Genomic DNA, 17190 nt, shown 5'->3' on the forward strand with positions numbered 1-17190 from the left:
AAATGGGGTCGACAAAATGCGGCAAGAATGATGAACGAAAGAGTCGAGCCACTCTACGGATGAGACGACTGCGAAAGCTTTAATAGTCTTCCATCAAAGCCTAAGACCATGACTGCCATTGATCAGACATGTATGTCATAGAGCTTCGAGTCGATCCATAATCTGACCTACTCCCTCCTACACCGAGTCTACGATCGACGTCCTGCCGCAGTCGCATGCACCTTCGCCTACCAAGACTGGGATTCGCCGCCCTGGTTCCCAGTGAACAGCGACTTCGAAATGGCCTCCATGAGCAAGAGAACTCAAGCGCGCAATGAGAGAGAGCTGCATGATCTACTTCGTACGCCCGGAAACTCACAATGCGCCGATTGTGGTGCAAAGAATCCAGCCTGGGCAAGCTGGAATCTGGGAGTCTTTCTGTGCATGCGATGCGCATCATTGCACAGGAAGTTAGGCACACATATTTCGAAGGTCAAGTCACTGAGTATGGACACATGGACGGCGGAGCAAGTTGAGGTTAGATGTGCGAATGTCTTCGCCGCAAGCATTCACTGACCGCATATAGAGCATGAAACGCAACGGGAATAATGCAGTAAACAAGGTCTACAATCCCAGAAACAAGAAGCCCGATATGCCCCTTGATGCGGACGAGGTGGACTCTGCCATGGAGCGGTTCATACGCAAGAAATATCAAGAGAAGAGTTTGGCAGATGGAAGACCAGAACCTCCACGTCGCGACGACAATCCACCAACGACTTATTCGAGACCCCAGCAGGAAGACTCCCCTCCTCCCCCTCTACCGCCAAAGAAAGGCAAGCTTTTCGGTTTCAGTCTCCGAACATCGGCTTCGGCACTACCCCTGTCAAGGCACGACAAGAAGAAAGCGGCCAAAGAAAGAAGCATGGATAGCAACTTCCAAGTACCCGCGGACGATTATAACTCCATGTCGAGAATGGCGGACTCACGTTTTGAGATGACGGACGCGGACCTACAGAAGAAGTTGAACATGCTATTAGACATGGGCTTCTCGGATGTGGAACGCAATACGAACTTACTTCGGAGACTGAATGGAAACGTCGAAAGGACTATTGCAACGCTGGTTCAGCTAGGGTCAAGTGAAAGCAACAAGTCTTCAACCACCAGAAGGCCACAAGACTACACCCCTTCGACCGAATTTCCGCCCGTCACGACAGCTCCAAAGTCTTCGGAACCGTCTTATAACCCGTTCATACAGACAAGCAATCAAGCTACCGTTGGTCTTTCCATGGGTCAGCCTCAGGCGGCCCCTGCTCAGCAATATGCTAGCAACAACCCTTTTGGTCAGCCACCACGGAGTCAGACTGATGCTGGTCTTGAGCAATCGTTCCAGTCCATGCAGATCGCCCAGCCATTGTTCCCTCACAGTACTGGGGGCTATCCTGCCCAGCATGCTCCTTTGCAGGACCCGCGCTTGCAATATTCCATGACTCCTCCGGTCCCCTCAACAAACTTCCAGCAAGGCTACATGGCATCGCCTGCGGCTATGCCCGCGAACACAAACCCATTCTTTCAATCTGCTCCTATCTCGTCTCAGTCGACTGGCAACAACCCATTCCTTGCCCAGACACAGCCCAGCGCTGCACCTTCATCACATTCGACCAATCCATTTTTGGGCTTTCAACAAGGACAACCGACACAAAGTCCCCTTCGCCAGAGTTCACTCCCTGCCACCATGAATCCTTTCGGCATACCACCGTCACAGTTCCCTCCTCAGGCGTCGCAGCAGCAGACGGTTGGTGCGTCGGTGTCGCAAGCACCAGACTTCTTCGGCGCTGCTCAGGCGAATTCATTCGGAAACCAGAACAATCCATTTCAAACCCAGCAAATGCAGCAACAACCACAGCAGCAGATGCCCCAGTCTCCAGCCCCGCAAACACCCACGGGCTATGCAAACTTCCAATATGCCCAGCCTCAAAGCCAACAACAGCCCCAGCAGGCGCAGATGCCGCACTACCAACAGCAACAATTTGGCCAGCAATCTCAACCTCTCATGTCCCAACAGACAGGTCGCCACGACAAAAACTCCATCATGGCCCTGTTCAACTACCCTCAACTTGCACCCCAACCGCTCGCGTCCATCCCCGAACCTGCAGACCTGCAGCCAAATCAGCAACAAGTCGTCTCACCCGCGCCATCGGGGGACATCTTTGGTCAGCCAAATTCTCCCACACCCACGAAGCGCAGCGCTACGATGCCAGTCTCGCTGTCGAACATGCACTCGGCTGGCGGCGCTGGAAGTCGTAATCCGTTCCTGACGAACGCCGCAAGTACGAATGCGAATGCCACTTTTGGAGTCAATTCGCCACCGCTTGCCAGTGCTATGCAGAATCAGATGCAGTCGCCACAAGGGATTGCTGCGAGGCACGCTAGTCGAGATAGTATGCTCATCAGCGGCCTGGAGAGTGGAAGACATAGTCCCGATGCATTTGCGAATTTGAGCGCACGATACCAATGAGGTCTAGTGACGTGAAGGACTATCGCGAGGGCATGTTGAGAAAAGACTATGTAGCATCTACCCAAGTACTGACATCGATGTTTTGAGTCGTCGCTAGAGTACGGTCTGATACGATGCCCGGTGCTGCAGCGAGAAAAAGAAGGGGAGATAATATCCCAACGAGGGCTGAATAGCCGGAGATAGTTACGAATTTCCTTTGCTCTTGCCTCCTGCCTGCTCTTCTTGATTGTTGATGAGTGGCTATCTAAGCCATTACTGGTGTATAATATCCGAGGCGAAACAGGCGCGAAAGCACTTCAGACATACCATGATCTAGGTCTGAAAACTTGATTCTTGATTCTTCATACTTTTATACGTATCTACCACCAACCCTTATTTTATAACCCCGAAAAGGAAGGCAATCCTGTTGAGTCGTCGCCATACAAGGGCCTACGGGGTGAGGCTCACCAGCAGCGCAGACCTGACATCCGGAAATGCTAGGTAATTTGAGGTACCTGAGTTAAAGCTCGTCTTCGACCTCTCTGACTTTCCAGAACGTCTTCTCCACGACCCTTTTCATGGGACCTGGGCCGGGGTCGGAGCCTCGCTCCTTCTGCTTCGGACCCTTGCCCTTCGTCGCTCCAAGGACCTTCTGTCCACCCACGCTCACTCCCTCGCCAGCATGCGGATCCCTCACCGCGTCATCAACTTCCCCTTTGCTGACTCCGGCGTGCACGTTGCCTACGCCCGTCTTCCGACCGACATCGACTCGACTAGGATCCAAACACCACACCACAACATCGCCCGTCCGTCTCGAATCATCATGCCACGCACTGTTCCACAATCTCGTACACTCGACGTACCCGCTCCCCCGCAGCGCCACGGCCAGTGTTTGTTCGAGTTCCGCGAAGAAAACCAGATACCCGGGCCATGGCTTCCTGCCTGTCCTCGCCTCCCAGAACTCCTCGTCACGCGCTGCTTCGAGTATGTCCGCGTTTACGCCCAAATTCCTCCTGACAGAATAATCCGGGCCGAAAATCCCCGGCGCCCAGGAGGAAGACAACCGTGGCGCACGTCTCGACATGTTCCGTTTCAACCACAGACTTGGATTGTCGTAGAATTGGTCCGCCTCGTCCATGTACCTAGCTTTCTCGCTTGCGTTGAGATTAAGAGGTGGTTCGCAAGTCAATGCCCATGCTCGAATTCCTGGATGAGCGGATGTCGGCGGGTATTGCAAGTGAGAGCGCCAGGGGGTGGAGTGGCAGGGCATCAGCATGCCTACTGTCATATTCGATGGCCGAGGAGCGGGCAGATAAGCATCCTCAAATTCGTGCCGGAGGTAGGTGGTAAGCTTGATTAGGCCGGAGTTGTGGACCTGGCTTGTATAATATGCTATGCTTGCATTCAAGGCAAACAGGAGGATCAGTAAGAGCCTTTTGTAAGATCGAGCAGACGCTCGTGAGGGGGAAATCAAGGGTCCGAAGAACGAGGATAGTTGAAGACCTGTCACTACATGCAGCGCCGGTAACAGCGGGTAAATGAATCGAACCTCCTTATGAGCAATATTCGAAAACACCGCTGGGAAGAGCAGACAGATGATGCACAATGACCGTAGTGCGTTGCGACCTTCTGGGGTTGCCTCCCTGATTGGATCCCCTGGGGTAAGGATGCGGTACATGCTGATAAGCGTGAATGGTAGAGCTGTCGTAAGTAGAAGGGGATATCCCTGGGAAATGTAGTAATGCCAATCATTGTTCCCGTAGAAGGTCGCGAGAGATTGGACGACGTTGACATAGAGGAAATTGAAAGGTGGAAAGACCCATTCGTCGTAGAAGATCCGGTCAAGTAATGTCGAGATGAGCAGCACTGTACTGCCGCAAAGGACGGTCTCTCGGAGGAACGTGCCAAATTCGGTCAAGCTTGGTCTTACTGATTTCCAGTCTTTCAGGAACGTCAGCAGTCCAAGAGTGCACCAGATAAGGATATTAGTTGGTCTTAGGATTGTGGCTACCGCAGCGCAGAGAAGGGCTCGTCTCAGTCGTGTAAGCTCGTCTGTCGAGTCTTGTCCCTGGACGTCAGGGTCGCGGACCCGTAGACCTTGAGCATCGAACCTGCTTGGTCTTTGGCTCCCACTATCAACAGGCAATGTCCAGTGCCACGGCCAGTTGTACAGGGCGATGGCTGTCAATGTCGTTTCGAGCGAGTTGGAGAAGGTCCGCGCCGAACAGAACCATTGCCACGGACTGACAATGGTCAGGACGAGAGCCATGAGAGACGATGCTGAACTCCTCCCGTAGACGTATGATGCCAATTTCCAGGTATAGAAGTCCGCTACGGCCGCGAATATAGACTGCAGGGTCTTGGGTGCGGCAAGCAGCAGTTCTGACCTGGCATGACTACCTAAACGCAGCGCATCAGAGGTTGCAGCCGTGGCCCAATAGCAGACACCGAAGATTGTTGGATGTATCGCAGATCGTAAATAGTTCTTCCACTCCTATGTCTTGTATGAGCTTTGTATATTGTCATGCCGTATTCACTATCGCACCCATGTTATCCATGCGCCTGCTCCATTTCCAAATGCCCAATGCCATGCTGGCTCTAAAGCTTGAAAATATTCATCTGGCTGAAAGAATGTACGGATGCTCAAGGCGTTAAGGAGCCTGAGGCCGAGTAGTAAGAGAAAGACATTGTGAGGATCCGAAGCGAAGGACGCTGGATGGCCATGCGACTGCTGTGGCTCGACAACTTGGTCAGGCTCAGTTACAGGGTTGAGAGGCTGTTCGGATGAATTTGACTCTGCCGACGACATGGCGAGCCATTGGAAAGAGGTTGACTAGACCTTGTAGCGGTTGGGAAGGTGAACAAGATATTGGGTTGGGTACGCAGTCAATCAGTCGAGCAATGGTCGCATTGTGCAACTACTCCAATTCTCCAATGTACCTAGCGACCTAGGTAGCCTTGCGAGTTCAGCCTCGTGCAGCACCTGAGATGCATTGCCAGGGATTGATGTGCATGAATAATACACAGTAGCCGAAAGATTCAATATGTCATGATATCATTCTCATTCTCATCTAATTACGCCGCTGACTCCGAGTAGTGCTCTCGCTTTAGGAATCTCAGCGTGATTCTACAAATAATACGCTGGTGTACACCAAGGACCCTGATCCAGGACTGCACTTATCCGTTGCACCAACACAATCAAGCAGCATAGCCGGCTAGAACTGCAGGAACCTCACTGATCACAGGTTACTCGACAGTGACAGACTTGGCCAAGTTACGTGGGAAGTCAACATTCAGCCCTTCAGCAACAGCAAGCCAGTAGGCGATCAACTGCAGCGGAATGACGTTCAGAAGACCTTGCAAGCAGTCGACTGTCTTGGGCACCTCGATACGCTCCGTCTTGCTTGGTGGGAATTCAGGGTCATCCTTGTTGCAGATGACAATTGGCCGACCATTTCGAGCAATGACTGGAAGCATGTTAGCTGAGATCCGTGCATGTAATCAGGGGATTGCTTACCTTGTTGATATGCGTTTAAAGACTTGGGAAAGATGTCGTCTCGGGTAAGGATCATGATGATGGGCAAGTTCTCGTCGACCAGAGCCAGGACACCGTGCTTGAGTTCTCCGGACATGACCGCCTCGCAGTGCAAGTAAGAAATCTCCTTGATCTTCAATGCACCCTCAAGCGCGGTCGCATGTTGACTGCCACGGCCAAGCAACAACAAAGATTTCTGGTTCTGGAGGAACTTGGCGCACATTTCCTTGATTGAGTCATTCAATTTGAGGATTTCTCGGACCTGCTCGCTGACTTTGCCCAGACTCTCGATGATCTCGAAGCGGCGCTGTGCCTTGGAAGCACGGTCTTCGCTGAGTGACAAAGCGAACATGAGCATGGCCACGAATTGAGAAGTGTAGGCTTTGGTTGAAGCAACACCAATCTCGGGTCCAGCGTTGATGTGAACACCGCAGTGGGTGAGCATAGAGATGGACGAACCGACAACGTTGACTACACCAACAGTCAATGCGCCACGCTCCAAGCAATATCGTAGAGCCATCAGCGAATCTGCGGTTTCACCAGATTGTGAGACGAAGACGCAAGTATCATCCCGGAAGACAGGTGCTTGTCTGTCCAGGAAGTCAGAGGCTAATTCGACAGCGATAGGGATTTCCGTGAGCTCCTCAAAGACACCTCTGACAGCCATACACGAGTGATAGCTAGTACCACACGCGATAAAGATGATTCTTCTGCATCTGCGAATAGTGCTGATATACTGTCTGAGACCTCCCAATGTGACAGTCTTGTTCGCAACGTCTAAACGACCACGCATAGTGTTGACGACAGACTCGGGTTGCTCGAAGATTTCCTTCTGCATAAAGTGGTCGAATTTGCCCTTCATGATTTCCTGGAGCTCGAGTTCAATGGTCTGAATGGCACGAACATTACTAGTGCCATCATCCTTGGACAATCTGTGGATGTTGAGCTGTCCGTCGTGGATGTGAGCAATATCGTCGTCCTCAAGGTAAAGAACCTTTTTGGTATGTTCAACAAGAGCCGAGGCGTCCGAAGAGAGGAAGAACTCGGCAGGCTGGGGCATGCCGTCATCTGACAAGAAAGCACGAGACTGTGATCTGTGGAGGAGAGACTTGTCGGGAGGTGCGAGATGCCCACCGGGAGAGAGGAGGCCAGGAGCCTGTTTCTTCAGTGCCACGTTGTGGTTTGCTCTCTCGGCTGGCAAAGCACCGCCATCTTCAGAGTATTCAACATCAACGAAGTCCACCTTCATCTTCTTCTGTGTCTTCACACCAATCACTAACGGAGAGCCTTTTCGGGCAGCAATAACTTCGGAAGGGAAGTGGACGGATTTCATCAAGAGACCGAAAGCGCCCTGAAGTTCCTTGATGACGGCTTTGCCGAGAGTGGTGAAGTCAATGTCTGGATGCGAGTCGTAGAGGAACTTGGCGAGTTTGGCAATGCACTCGGTGTCTGTGTCGCTTTCGAACTTGAAGCCCTTGCCCTCAAGCAGAGCCTTGAGTTCTTTGTAGTTGGTGACGATGCCGTTGTGAACCACAGCGAACTCCCACTTGGGATCGGATCTTGATTTCTCGTCAGTCTGTGTATGCACAAATGTCTGTTCTCAACGGCTCACCTGTGAGGATGGCAATTCGTCCTTGACGGCTGACCGTGAGTGGCCCACCGAGTGTGTGCAATGCCAGCATGTGAATCAAAGACCTTGGTCATGTCGACACCAGACTCTGCCACCAGCTCCCGCAGCTTAGCGACCTTGCCCACCTCTTTGAACGCAAAGACTTCATTTCTCTTGTCGCCGTCAATCGCCAGACCGGCCGAATCGTATCCTCGGTATTCAAGTCGGGAAAGGCCTACGGAAAATGCATGTCAGAGAGGGTCCTTCACTGGGGACAGATTCAATCCCGCACGCACCATTAAGCAAGGTGTCGAGAATGAACTTGCGGTCCTTCTCGACCAAGTAGTTGATGTAGCCAAAGATACCACTGTCTCGTGTCAGGAACTGCGCCCTTCGGACTCCGAATTGTCAACATACCACATCTTGAAGTATTATCCTGCGGGTGTCGACGGCCAACGCTGTTCAGGAAGAGATAGGGTTATAAAGGAGCGTTACAAGGCACTGCCGGCCTGAACGTGAGCCTGAAGGAGCCTCGATAGCCCGACGTCGGACAAAGGAAGGGCCTGAGGGATTTGGCCGTTTAGGGAAATAAAGAATGGATGGGATGTAGGAACTCGACAGAACAACGATTGACTTGCTGAACGAAGAGCAGTGTAAATATACTGAAAGTACAAAGAGACAGCTGGAAGGTATGAGAGAACAGTTTGTAAGAAGGAATGAGCTGGTTATTGAATGCTTGTGCAGTTGCAAGGACGGTTTACTTTTCGGTGCTGACAACTGTTTAGACCGGGGCTGAGACGTTTCCCGGCTTGAACGAAGGCACCGCGCGCATAGCACAAAGAAAAGCTCCACCTGAGACACCATCATGGCACCAATTGGACCCTGCGCCGCGGTGGCTTCGCTGCACAGCAACCACCATGCGAACCTTGGCAGGCACGTTATGCAGCGAAGCTGGCCAAAGCAGAGCCAAAGGTGGCCGTGGGTGGGCCCGCAAACGGTAAGGGCACTGATGCCACTAGCATACGGAACTACTGGCCATGCCTAGAATCTTTGAAGATCCTATGGTCATGGTCCGTTATGCGAAGGACTATTGTACTACTAGTATCATCCGATATCCCATAGACTATACCCGTCACAGGACAAGCTATATGTGCTGGTAACGGCAATAAATACTGAGTCTATAGGGGCACCTCCTACACGCTAGCCGGGCACCTGGTTCCAATCACAATGCTTGTTCTCAGCTGGTTCGCCATCTTGCCCGACCTTGGAGGAACCAGTGCTGAAACACACATTGCTCCTTGAGCCACATTGGTCCGCAGTCTTTGTGGTCAAAGCATTCAATATTTCCACACTCTGTCGTCTAAGAAGCTGCTGCATAACTAATCGAATGCTCGCTTCAGGGTTTCGGAGTCCGTTCCAACAGCTTGACAGCTTGGGTACGGTGTACACGGTGGACTGACAAGAATAACTCGCAGCCATGACGAATGAGCGGCTGAGTCCCAAAATAACAGTGACTGTCAGCCTCCCCCTGCAAGGATTCGTGAGACGTCACTCCAATAAGCCTCAATTGCTTTCTGAGACAACTTGGACCCCAATACGATCGACTTGGTATCCGGTTTCAGAGATCGGCCCACATGCCACAAGCCTGAGTCCACGAGTGATGGCGGCGATGGATTAAGACCTAAAAGGGGCTCGAGACCACCCTTGAACGTCTTTCTATGATTGAGCAAAATATCGAATTTTTCATGTTCAACAGAAGTGTCTGATCACAGACCAAGTGTTTTGTGGTGTCCTAAGGGCCGCCACCCATCATCTTCAACATGTGCGCAAAAGCCTCTTGACGTTTTACTTCAAACCCGTCAAATGCCCGCTTCGCCATTCCAACGGGAATCTGGTCCGCGCCACCAACCAGTCCGGCATATGCCTAAAACAAAAGTGAGTTTATGGCATCTTTGCTCGAGAACACGCGACATACCTCATCCATGAATTCATCGAGAGGCATGCCAATCGATCGACCGTTTTGGATATCAGGCTGATGCTTCTCGTCGTGGAGCTCTGTTTGGACTGCCGGTGGGAAGACCTCGATCACCTTGACCTTCGAGCTCTTTAACTGTTCTCGCAGGCAGAGTATGAACTGATGCAATGCTGCCTTGCTAGCACAATAATTGGGGCAGCGTAGGATGGGAACCAGGGCCAGTCCCGAGGTAACGTATACCAAAGCTGCCTCAGTCTGTTTCTTTTGCAAGAATGGCAAGAATGCTTTGGTCAGCGCCAAATGGGCAATGTAGTTGGTGTTGAACTCTAGCTGCACCGAGGCCATGTCTATCGAATCGGGCTCGCTGAAGTCTGTTCTTCTCTGAATGCCGGAGTTGAGCATGATACCTCACAATCAGGGTCAATCATCAACCTTTTCCTGCAGAGGTTTCCACTCACAGTCAACATCCGGGTGAGTATTGGTGATGTTAGTGACAAAATGTGGTATGGAATCGAGTTGGGTGATATCAAATGGCACAGCCTGGCACTTATCATGGCCAAAGGACTGTACGAGCTTTTCGAGGTTCTCTTTTCGGCGCCCAACTGCGATCACGAAGGACCCGTCTTCGATCAATCTTTTGGCGAAGGCCCCGCCGATACCTGTTGACAAGTGTTAGAGCAAGAGGTTGAGGCATAGCTGCTCAGTTGGCCCAAAAGTGGAAATTTCAAACCACCAGTGCTTCTGAGCAAAACAGTTTGAGGAATACTACGCACCACTCGTGGCTCCAATGACCACAGCTTTCTTGTAGGGAAAAGGCATATTGTTCTAGTGAGATACAGTGGGAGATCCAAGGGAGGAACAGGACCAAAACTAAGAGACAAGTAGAAGAAACCTGCATAGGCGGAAACGTCCTTTGTCCAGCAAAATTGTGGCTTTATCCGTACCTTGACATGCAACTGCCGGCGCTTCATCCAGTTATCCATATACAAGCAGAATCGACGTATCATGACATCACGATATGGACACGAATTACAGGCCATCATAGGACGAAGTCCACCTGAATCGCGCTCTATCCGTCCAAACGAATTCGAGATGGATACGACAATTCTAGCCAGTACTTTCCGTCTACTATGGTGTTCACGTTTCCGACAATTTGACTCAGGGCAGACAATGAGGATATCTCTTCACCAACTCAATTTCCTGCAAGCCTACTAGAATCCTCTCCTGATGGTCGTTTCGGTTACCAGAATCTTGTCAGGCGCCATCGGCATCTCAGAGCTTATGAGGGGGAATGCAGTTCAGTAAGGAAGTTGTAGGGAAGGGATGAGATCACATAACGTGTGGCCTCACTCAAGTCTCTTGCAATGATCCTTGAGCATCAACCCCGAAGTTGCAATGCACGCTCAGACTCTACAGCGATGTTATCACGGTCTGTTCTCTTTCCGGGCCCTCTTTCTCCAGACATACAAGCTTCGTGAATTGGTTTCCTGTGAAGGCAAAATTCGGTCTCGATGAAGATAAAAAAAGGATACGAGGAGTGAGTCATTCGCAACAGTGTATAAGGCGGTATGAAGGATGAGAACAGAAGACAGAATATATCAAGAAAGCAAGAACCATAGGAAAGAGTAGATTGAAGCGTAATACTGGCAGTGAGGAATGTTGTCACAATAGTCTTTGCCTGCGCATCTTGCTTCTTCAGCGCGTTCTGGAGTGCCAAGCCTGCTAGCAAGATCTCAGACCGCAAACGATGCTGTCAAGGCATTCAGCAACAGCGACGCAGCTGTGTCCAGTTCACGACTTTCCTCCCTGACCCCTTCATTACAGATCGGAGTCCCAAAATCGAGGCCGGAGAATATCCCATTTCCATTTTAACCTACCTTTTGGCCTCTTTTTGTCTCGAAATACCAACCAGCGCAATCCTGAAATCCCCTTGACGGACCGCCGTCCACCGACGCGTTCACGACCAGCCCGCAGCCAACTTTCTGCAGACGACCTCTCCACCCTTCATGGTCAAACAGATCTACCTTTTTCCATGATACATACAGGAGGGTGTATGCGAAGATGATCGCGTTGTTCGGGTACTGAATCAGGATATGTCGCGCCCGCCGGGCAGTAAATTCGCTGAATTTTTCCCTGCTGCCCAGAGCCTCATACAACGGAAATCCTCAACTTTATCAGATATCGACAAAACTCGGCTCAGCCATCCTGAAGAGCGTGCAGAAGATGCGCATGCGAATTTCACCTCTGAACAGGCTTCATTGAATTCCCCTGCTCCGGTACCTATATCACTGGCGAAACCGGACACCTTGACCAAGCTCACCAACAACAACCCAACACAAGAAGAGGTGGACCGGTCTTCAGGCGATCTTCTCAATGGTGTTGGCTCCGCGAGCTCGTCAAGTACCGCTTCTTCGGTCTTCAGTGCACCTCTCACGACCACCGCAACCATGTCAGGCACGAATCATCTCCAATTTAGCACCCTTACACCTCTCACAAACTCAGACTCTCCGCCAAATGGCAAGTTGCTGAGTCCAACCATCGAATCGAATTCTCACAAATCCGTGAACGGAATCTCCACCACATCCTCTCTACATCCAGGCTCGATGACTCCGCTCCATACTCCGCCTGCCCATCGAAGATCGGCGAGGGATACAACTCTTCAAACGAAAGGCACCAAATGTACCTACGATCCGGAACTAGATAAGAACTTGAACTCCAAGGATAAGCGAAAAATGAAGGCGCAGTTTGCGGAATTTGGTGGAAAAGCCGAGGACAACTTCCAGCCTCCCGATCCACGTCTGGCGATACCCAACTATGCAAAAGGCGGAATAGGCAAAGGAAAGGCCAAATATCGTCCTGCGCCGTATAATGTGAAGTCATGGATGCCTGATGCTACCACTGCGGTTGCCCCTCCGCCAGCCACCACCGTGGTGGTGACCGGATTCGACGCGATGACTCCACTATCCCAGATCAGCGCTTTGTTTTCGAGCTTCGGCGAGATAGGAGACATGGACAACAAGACAGATCCGGTTACGGGACGCTTTTTAGGTATTTGCAGCATCGAGTATCAAGATTGCGCCTCCTTCCAGGGAGGAGGACCAATCTCTGCGGTCGTTGCGGCGAAGACGGCATACTTGGAGGGCAAGCGAGGACAAAGAATAGGCCTCAAGACAGTCCAGATAGCCATCGATCGGGATGGCTCTGTCACAGACAAATTGGTCGAGAAAGCCATTGCACTGCATCGGAAGGAGAGTGGCTTTACAAACCAACCTCGAACCCAACCGTCGCCCTCTCCGTCCACCCCGACAGTCAGCACACCAACCCCAGGTTTTGCAAAATCAACAGGTCCACCTCCAACTGCTCCAAAAGGCCCATCAGGGAAACCGTCCCTACGCCCGCAGCCAATATTTCACACGCCTCCAGTTGTCGCGCATCCACCATTTGCGAGTATTCCCAAGCCCGAAACCCCGGCCTTGACCAAACCAACAGGCGGGGTATCCCTCGTCGAGAGCACACCTATTGCCGAAACGCTGAAGGTTCCTTACTTATTTATAGCGCACTGCTATGTGCCCGTCATGGGCACGACGATCCCTCATCTGAAAAAGAGGTTGAGGATGTACGACTGGCGCGATGTCCGTTGCGATGAGACCGGATACTTTATCACTTTCGAACAATCACGCAATGGGCAAATGGAAGCCAAAAAGGTCTTTCACGGCTGTCATATGCAGCCGCTATTTACTTACGTGATGAATTTGGAACTACATCTGAACGGCCATCCCAAGGCACTTGGCTCGACAGAACAACCTCTACCGACTCCAACCGGACCTGTCGATTTTGTGTATTCAAAACAGGCTTATAGACTGCGAAAGGAGCATGACATGGATCTTGAAGAAGAGAAACGGCAACGTGCCAAGGACTTGGACCCTTCTCGGGCTGTTCTTCAGTTGGTCATCCAAGAACTCAGGGATAAGCTTCTGGAGGACGTCAAATCAAGGATAGCCGCTCCAATTCTTTTCGACTACCTCGATCCAAGTAGACACATCGAAAGGCGCAGGGCTCTCGGCATTGATGACCCTCAGGGATCGAGGAAATATGCACTGACTGACGAGGGCTCACGGACACCAGATTCACGGTTGGGTACAGGCCTGATGAACCGACGCCCGCTCAGCGGCAAGAATCTCAACATTTTATCTTTGCCTAAGATCGGCAAGAAGTCAGGCACACAGCGCGGGATGGTCGGATTCCGCGATGAGAGGAGAAAAGCTCCTCCAGCGAGACACAGCGTTCGGCCTTTGTTCCACCAATTGGCGCAATTTCACGATGAGGAGGATTCGGATGATGAGCAGCGGACCACTATCACGCGTGATACCGAGGATCTGGAGAGCCGTCCTGCGAGCCGCATGAGCATGACATCGATGTCTGATGATGACGATGAGCTCCTTCGAAAAGCGACTAAACGTCGGTTACATGCTCGAGAAGAGTCTGAGATGGGTGATAGTGTGGTCAAAGAAGAAGTCGAGGGCAAGACCACGGCGGAGGAGCTCATCATCGCTAAGCTTGAGAGGAATATCTATGAAATGTCTCCTTCCTCCAGGAAGCGTAAGAGGTTGGTACAGGAACTAGAAGCCCGAAAACGCCAGAAGGCGGACGATGAGCTCTTCGGTATTGGTCGGACCAACCTAGAGCGTGAAGGGTCAGAAGAGGTCAAGCTGCAGGATGTGGAAACCCCTGTCGAAGGTACTCCAGACGTCGAGTCCGACGTGCCTAAGGCAGTTGTCAAGAAACCCAAGCCCAAGAAGAAGAGCAAGAAACAGATCTTGGAGGAACAGGAAGCACTTCGGCAGGCACAAGCTGAGGCCGAAGCAGCTGAGGTCGTGGATAATGTTCTCGAATTCGCCGAAGAGGAAGAAGCCCTTGCAGAAGCAGCCGAATGGCGACCGGAGGTGGAGTGGGGCGTGTCAGCGGAAGAACCATTGCCTACAGTCGACGACGACGAGGACATCATTCCTGATCTCCGTGGATGGCAGGCCAGCATATTCGATGCCGAAGATCTGGAGTATCTGGCATCAGCGCTGAAAACCAAGTCAGCAATGGACATTGGGGATCCCATGGCTTGGGCCTGGAAGCAGGAACAGATCAGGAATCTTAAGCCGGGGTCACAACCAGGGGCGTTGCGGACAGAGCCTCCGATTGAAGGTTACTATGTTCCAAATACCTCGGGTTCCGCAAGGACAGAGCCCATCAAGAAGATCCTTGAGTCTGAGAAGTCGAAATACCTGCCTCATCGTATCAGGGTGCAAAAAGCGAGGGAGAAGCGGGAAGCCGAGGCCAAAAATAATCCTTCGTCCTTCAAGCCGACCGTCGTCGAACTTCCCAAAGCATCTTCTCGAGGCAAACGAGCAGACGACAGACGAACGATCAAAGATCTGGATCGACAACGAGAGATGCTGCAGTCAATGGGTGATGATGCTGATGTGCTGCGGTTCAATCAACTTCAGAAACGGAAGAAGCCCGTGAAATTTGCCCGGTCTGCAATCCACAATTGGGGTCTATACTCTCTGGAACGTATCCAAGCAAGCGAAATGATCATTGAGTACGTGGGAGAGAAGATCCGACAAGAAATCGCCGACTTGCGTGAAATCAAGTACACGGAAAGTGGCATTGGCAGCAGCTATCTCTTCCGAATCGACGAAGGCACTGTGGTAGATGCTACAAAGAAGGGCGGCATCGCTCGTTTCATCAACCACAGTTGTTCGCCCAACTGCACGGCCAAGATTATCCGTGTCGGCGGCACCAAGCGCATCGTCATCTATGCTCTCAGAGATATCGAGAAAGGTAAGGACGTCCCGAACGGGTTCGTGAGCCTGGCTGACAATTTGCAGATGAGGAATTGACTTACGACTATAAATTCGAGCGAGAGATCGACAGCGATGACCGTATACCTTGTCTCTGTGGCTCCGCAGTCTGCAAAGGTTTCCTCAACTAGTGACCGGTTCATCGATACGTAAACGGAGCTAGCGGTATAGCAATGGACGGCGTCAGAAACTGGAAGGCATCATATCCCTCTACCCTATACAAATGCATGTGACAATAAGAAGAGCATCTTGGTCGGCGTTTTCATTGTGCAACACACTAGGAGGTCTGTGAGGGGAAAAGCATGGCGACGGCTTACAGTATCTTGCATTCATGGGGGATAACTTGGATTGGTGGCATCAGGCGACATGGCACGTCTGGCTTCTCTCTTCAACATCTTGAGGCGGCTCAGAAGGCAGGAATCTGGAACTAAAGGGACGACGGCACGCCCGAATGATTGCGAATCTTCTTTCATGTATTTGTATAATGGACCATTCCCAGGCAGTGTGGGCTGGCTGACCTTGCCTGTCGCGAAGGGATGGTTGCGTACATAGTGTTAATATCCTGCTTTTGCCAGGAATGGAACCGGATACTGCTGTTCTGGTACTCGCATGTGAGGACATCGTTGGTAAGTTGGTAATGACATGTGAACTCTTGGTTCTTCCCTTTGCCGGGTCAAGTTCAGTTGCCTTTGGTATATTGAACCTGCTCGGACGGCCGGCCATCGCTCTCCAAGGCCCTGCGGCTTCGCCCTCGCCAGTGGTCGTCGCCGCTGCCTGTCGTGCGAGGGCTCCTTGTCACTCCTTACCCGTAGCCTTGTGGCTCGTCCCAGCCGAGTTCTTAATATTCGTTGGACGATGCAACTCGGACATGTGCAGTATTCACGAGTTAAACACATGAGGAGGGTGACTTCGGACTGTTTCTCTCTCTCTCTGTACACTGGGCCTCCGCCAGCAACATCACTTCCTTTGTTGTTGTGTGTTTCATTTTTCCCTGTATGGTCTTTCTTCTCCAGTGGCCATGCCTTGCGCGCGGGAAATCATCACACCAAATGCGCCGGCAACAAGAAATTCCCCACGCCCTCCTTGATAGGGTATTCGAACCCGCAATTTGCGCAGACGAGTTTCCCCTCGACAACACCAGTTTCGAGGAGGAGGTTGTGTAGCTTTTTCAAGACTTCTTCAAGTTGCTCTCCGTTTTGCCCTTCGTTGTGCTCTTCTTCATCTTTCTGGTCGTGTACGTTTTCGTTGTCCGTCGGCGCATCACTGCTTGTGATTATGGTGTCGACAGGATTGGTGGCAGGCACGAGCGCTTGCAGGCCGAGTTCTGTCGCCGTCGTGGTCAGGGCGTCCCAGTTCACGCGCGGCAGGATGTTGCGGAGAAAGAGCGGGTTGTAGTCGATCTCGGTGCGCTCGAGGGTGGCGTCCTTGAAGTGCAGTGGGAAGCTGGCGGGGGAGGACTTGCAGGATTTGACGGCGCAGGTTAGGAAGTTTGTTGTTAGGAGCTTCATCCTGAAATTTCGAGCGGTGGTGGTGTTGAGGGTAGGGAAGGAGGGAGTGGGTTGACTGACGTCCAAGCGGCCGGTAGATTTCTACGAGTTTTTACAATATCTGCGAGTCTTTATGGCGCCAAGAATTGGATATTGTTTGGTTCACTTTCGGTGTCGATGCATTCTACTAATCTGAAGAGCGGATCAGAAGCAGGTGTGGCAAGATATCTCAGAATGATCGTGCGTGCGGTTTTAT

The 17190-nt window shown here is 51.6% G+C and overlaps 6 protein-coding genes across 6 annotated transcripts; 2 read left to right on the plus strand and 4 right to left on the minus strand.

Annotated features, from left to right (window-relative positions):
- Positions 1–36: 36 nt before the first annotated feature.
- On the plus strand, positions 37–2810 carry PV05_01813 (uncharacterized protein). The gene is made up of 2 exons (XM_013466853.1): positions 37–516; positions 566–2810. The coding sequence occupies exons 1-2, from the start codon at positions 280–282 to the stop codon at positions 2492–2494; spliced, it is 2166 nt and encodes a 721-aa protein (XP_013322307.1). The 5' UTR covers positions 37–279; the 3' UTR covers positions 2495–2810.
- Positions 2806–5339, minus strand: PV05_01814 (uncharacterized protein). Its single transcript, XM_013466854.1, has 2 exons — positions 5019–5339; positions 2806–4967 (listed from the first exon to the last, which is right to left on the minus strand). The coding sequence occupies exons 1-2, from the start codon at positions 5280–5282 to the stop codon at positions 2994–2996; spliced, it is 2238 nt and encodes a 745-aa protein (XP_013322308.1). The 5' UTR covers positions 5283–5339; the 3' UTR covers positions 2806–2993.
- A 172-nt stretch (positions 5340–5511) lies between these two features.
- PV05_01815 (glutamine-fructose-6-phosphate transaminase (isomerizing)) lies at positions 5512–8379 on the minus strand. The gene is made up of 5 exons (XM_013466855.1): positions 8035–8379; positions 7914–7984; positions 7621–7852; positions 5991–7567; positions 5512–5940 (listed from the first exon to the last, which is right to left on the minus strand). The coding sequence occupies exons 1-5, from the start codon at positions 8037–8039 to the stop codon at positions 5720–5722; spliced, it is 2106 nt and encodes a 701-aa protein (XP_013322309.1). The 5' UTR covers positions 8040–8379; the 3' UTR covers positions 5512–5719.
- Positions 8380–9409: 1030 nt separating this feature from the next.
- On the minus strand, positions 9410–10411 carry PV05_01816 (uncharacterized protein; the record flags this gene model as incomplete). Its single annotated transcript, XM_013466856.1, has 4 exons — positions 9410–9541; positions 9593–9999; positions 10051–10251; positions 10366–10411. The coding sequence occupies 4 exons, from the start codon at positions 10409–10411 to the stop codon at positions 9410–9412; spliced, it is 786 nt and encodes a 261-aa protein (XP_013322310.1).
- Positions 10412–11371: 960 nt separating this feature from the next.
- On the plus strand, positions 11372–16037 carry PV05_01817 (uncharacterized protein). Its single transcript, XM_013466857.1, has 2 exons — positions 11372–15427; positions 15475–16037. Exons 1-2 carry the CDS (start codon positions 11686–11688, stop codon positions 15576–15578), a joined length of 3846 nt encoding a protein of 1281 aa, XP_013322311.1. The 5' UTR covers positions 11372–11685; the 3' UTR covers positions 15579–16037.
- On the minus strand, positions 15924–17060 carry PV05_01818 (uncharacterized protein). The gene has a single exon (XM_013466858.1). The coding sequence runs from the start codon at positions 16953–16955 to the stop codon at positions 16488–16490; it is 468 nt and encodes a 155-aa protein (XP_013322312.1). The 5' UTR covers positions 16956–17060; the 3' UTR covers positions 15924–16487.
- Between the last annotated feature and the right edge of the window lie 130 nt (positions 17061–17190).

The sequence above is a fragment of the Exophiala xenobiotica genome (genome assembly GCF_000835505.1).
Source record: "Exophiala xenobiotica strain CBS 118157 unplaced genomic scaffold supercont1.1, whole genome shotgun sequence".
Lineage (NCBI taxonomy): Eukaryota > Fungi > Ascomycota > Eurotiomycetes > Chaetothyriales > Herpotrichiellaceae > Exophiala > Exophiala xenobiotica.

Bases quoted from the DNA above. Each gene is read 5' to 3' on its own strand.
- PV05_01815 (XM_013466855.1), bottom strand. The intron at 7,853-7,913 runs GTGCGTGCGGGA...CATTTTCCGTAG, and splicing joins TCTCGACACCTTGCTTAATG to GCCTTTCCCGACTTGAATAC. The intron at 5,941-5,990 runs GTAAGCAATCCC...ACATGCTTCCAG, and splicing joins TTTAAACGCATATCAACAAG to TCATTGCTCGAAATGGTCGG.
- PV05_01813 (XM_013466853.1), top strand. From the start codon at position 280: ATGGCCTCCATGAGCAAGAGAACTCAAGCGCGCAATGAGAGAGAGCTG. The intron at 517-565 runs GTTAGATGTGCG...GACCGCATATAG, and splicing joins GGACGGCGGAGCAAGTTGAG to AGCATGAAACGCAACGGGAA.
- PV05_01817 (XM_013466857.1), top strand. From the start codon at position 11,686: ATGTCGCGCCCGCCGGGCAGTAAATTCGCTGAATTTTTCCCTGCTGCC. The intron at 15,428-15,474 runs GTAAGGACGTCC...GACAATTTGCAG, and splicing joins TCTCAGAGATATCGAGAAAG to ATGAGGAATTGACTTACGAC.
- PV05_01818 (XM_013466858.1), bottom strand. From the start codon at position 16,955: ATGAAGCTCCTAACAACAAACTTCCTAACCTGCGCCGTCAAATCCTGC.
- PV05_01814 (XM_013466854.1), bottom strand. From the start codon at position 5,282: ATGTCGTCGGCAGAGTCAAATTCATCCGAACAGCCTCTCAACCCTGTA. The intron at 4,968-5,018 runs GTGCGATAGTGA...TACAAGACATAG, and splicing joins CAGGCGCATGGATAACATGG to GAGTGGAAGAACTATTTACG.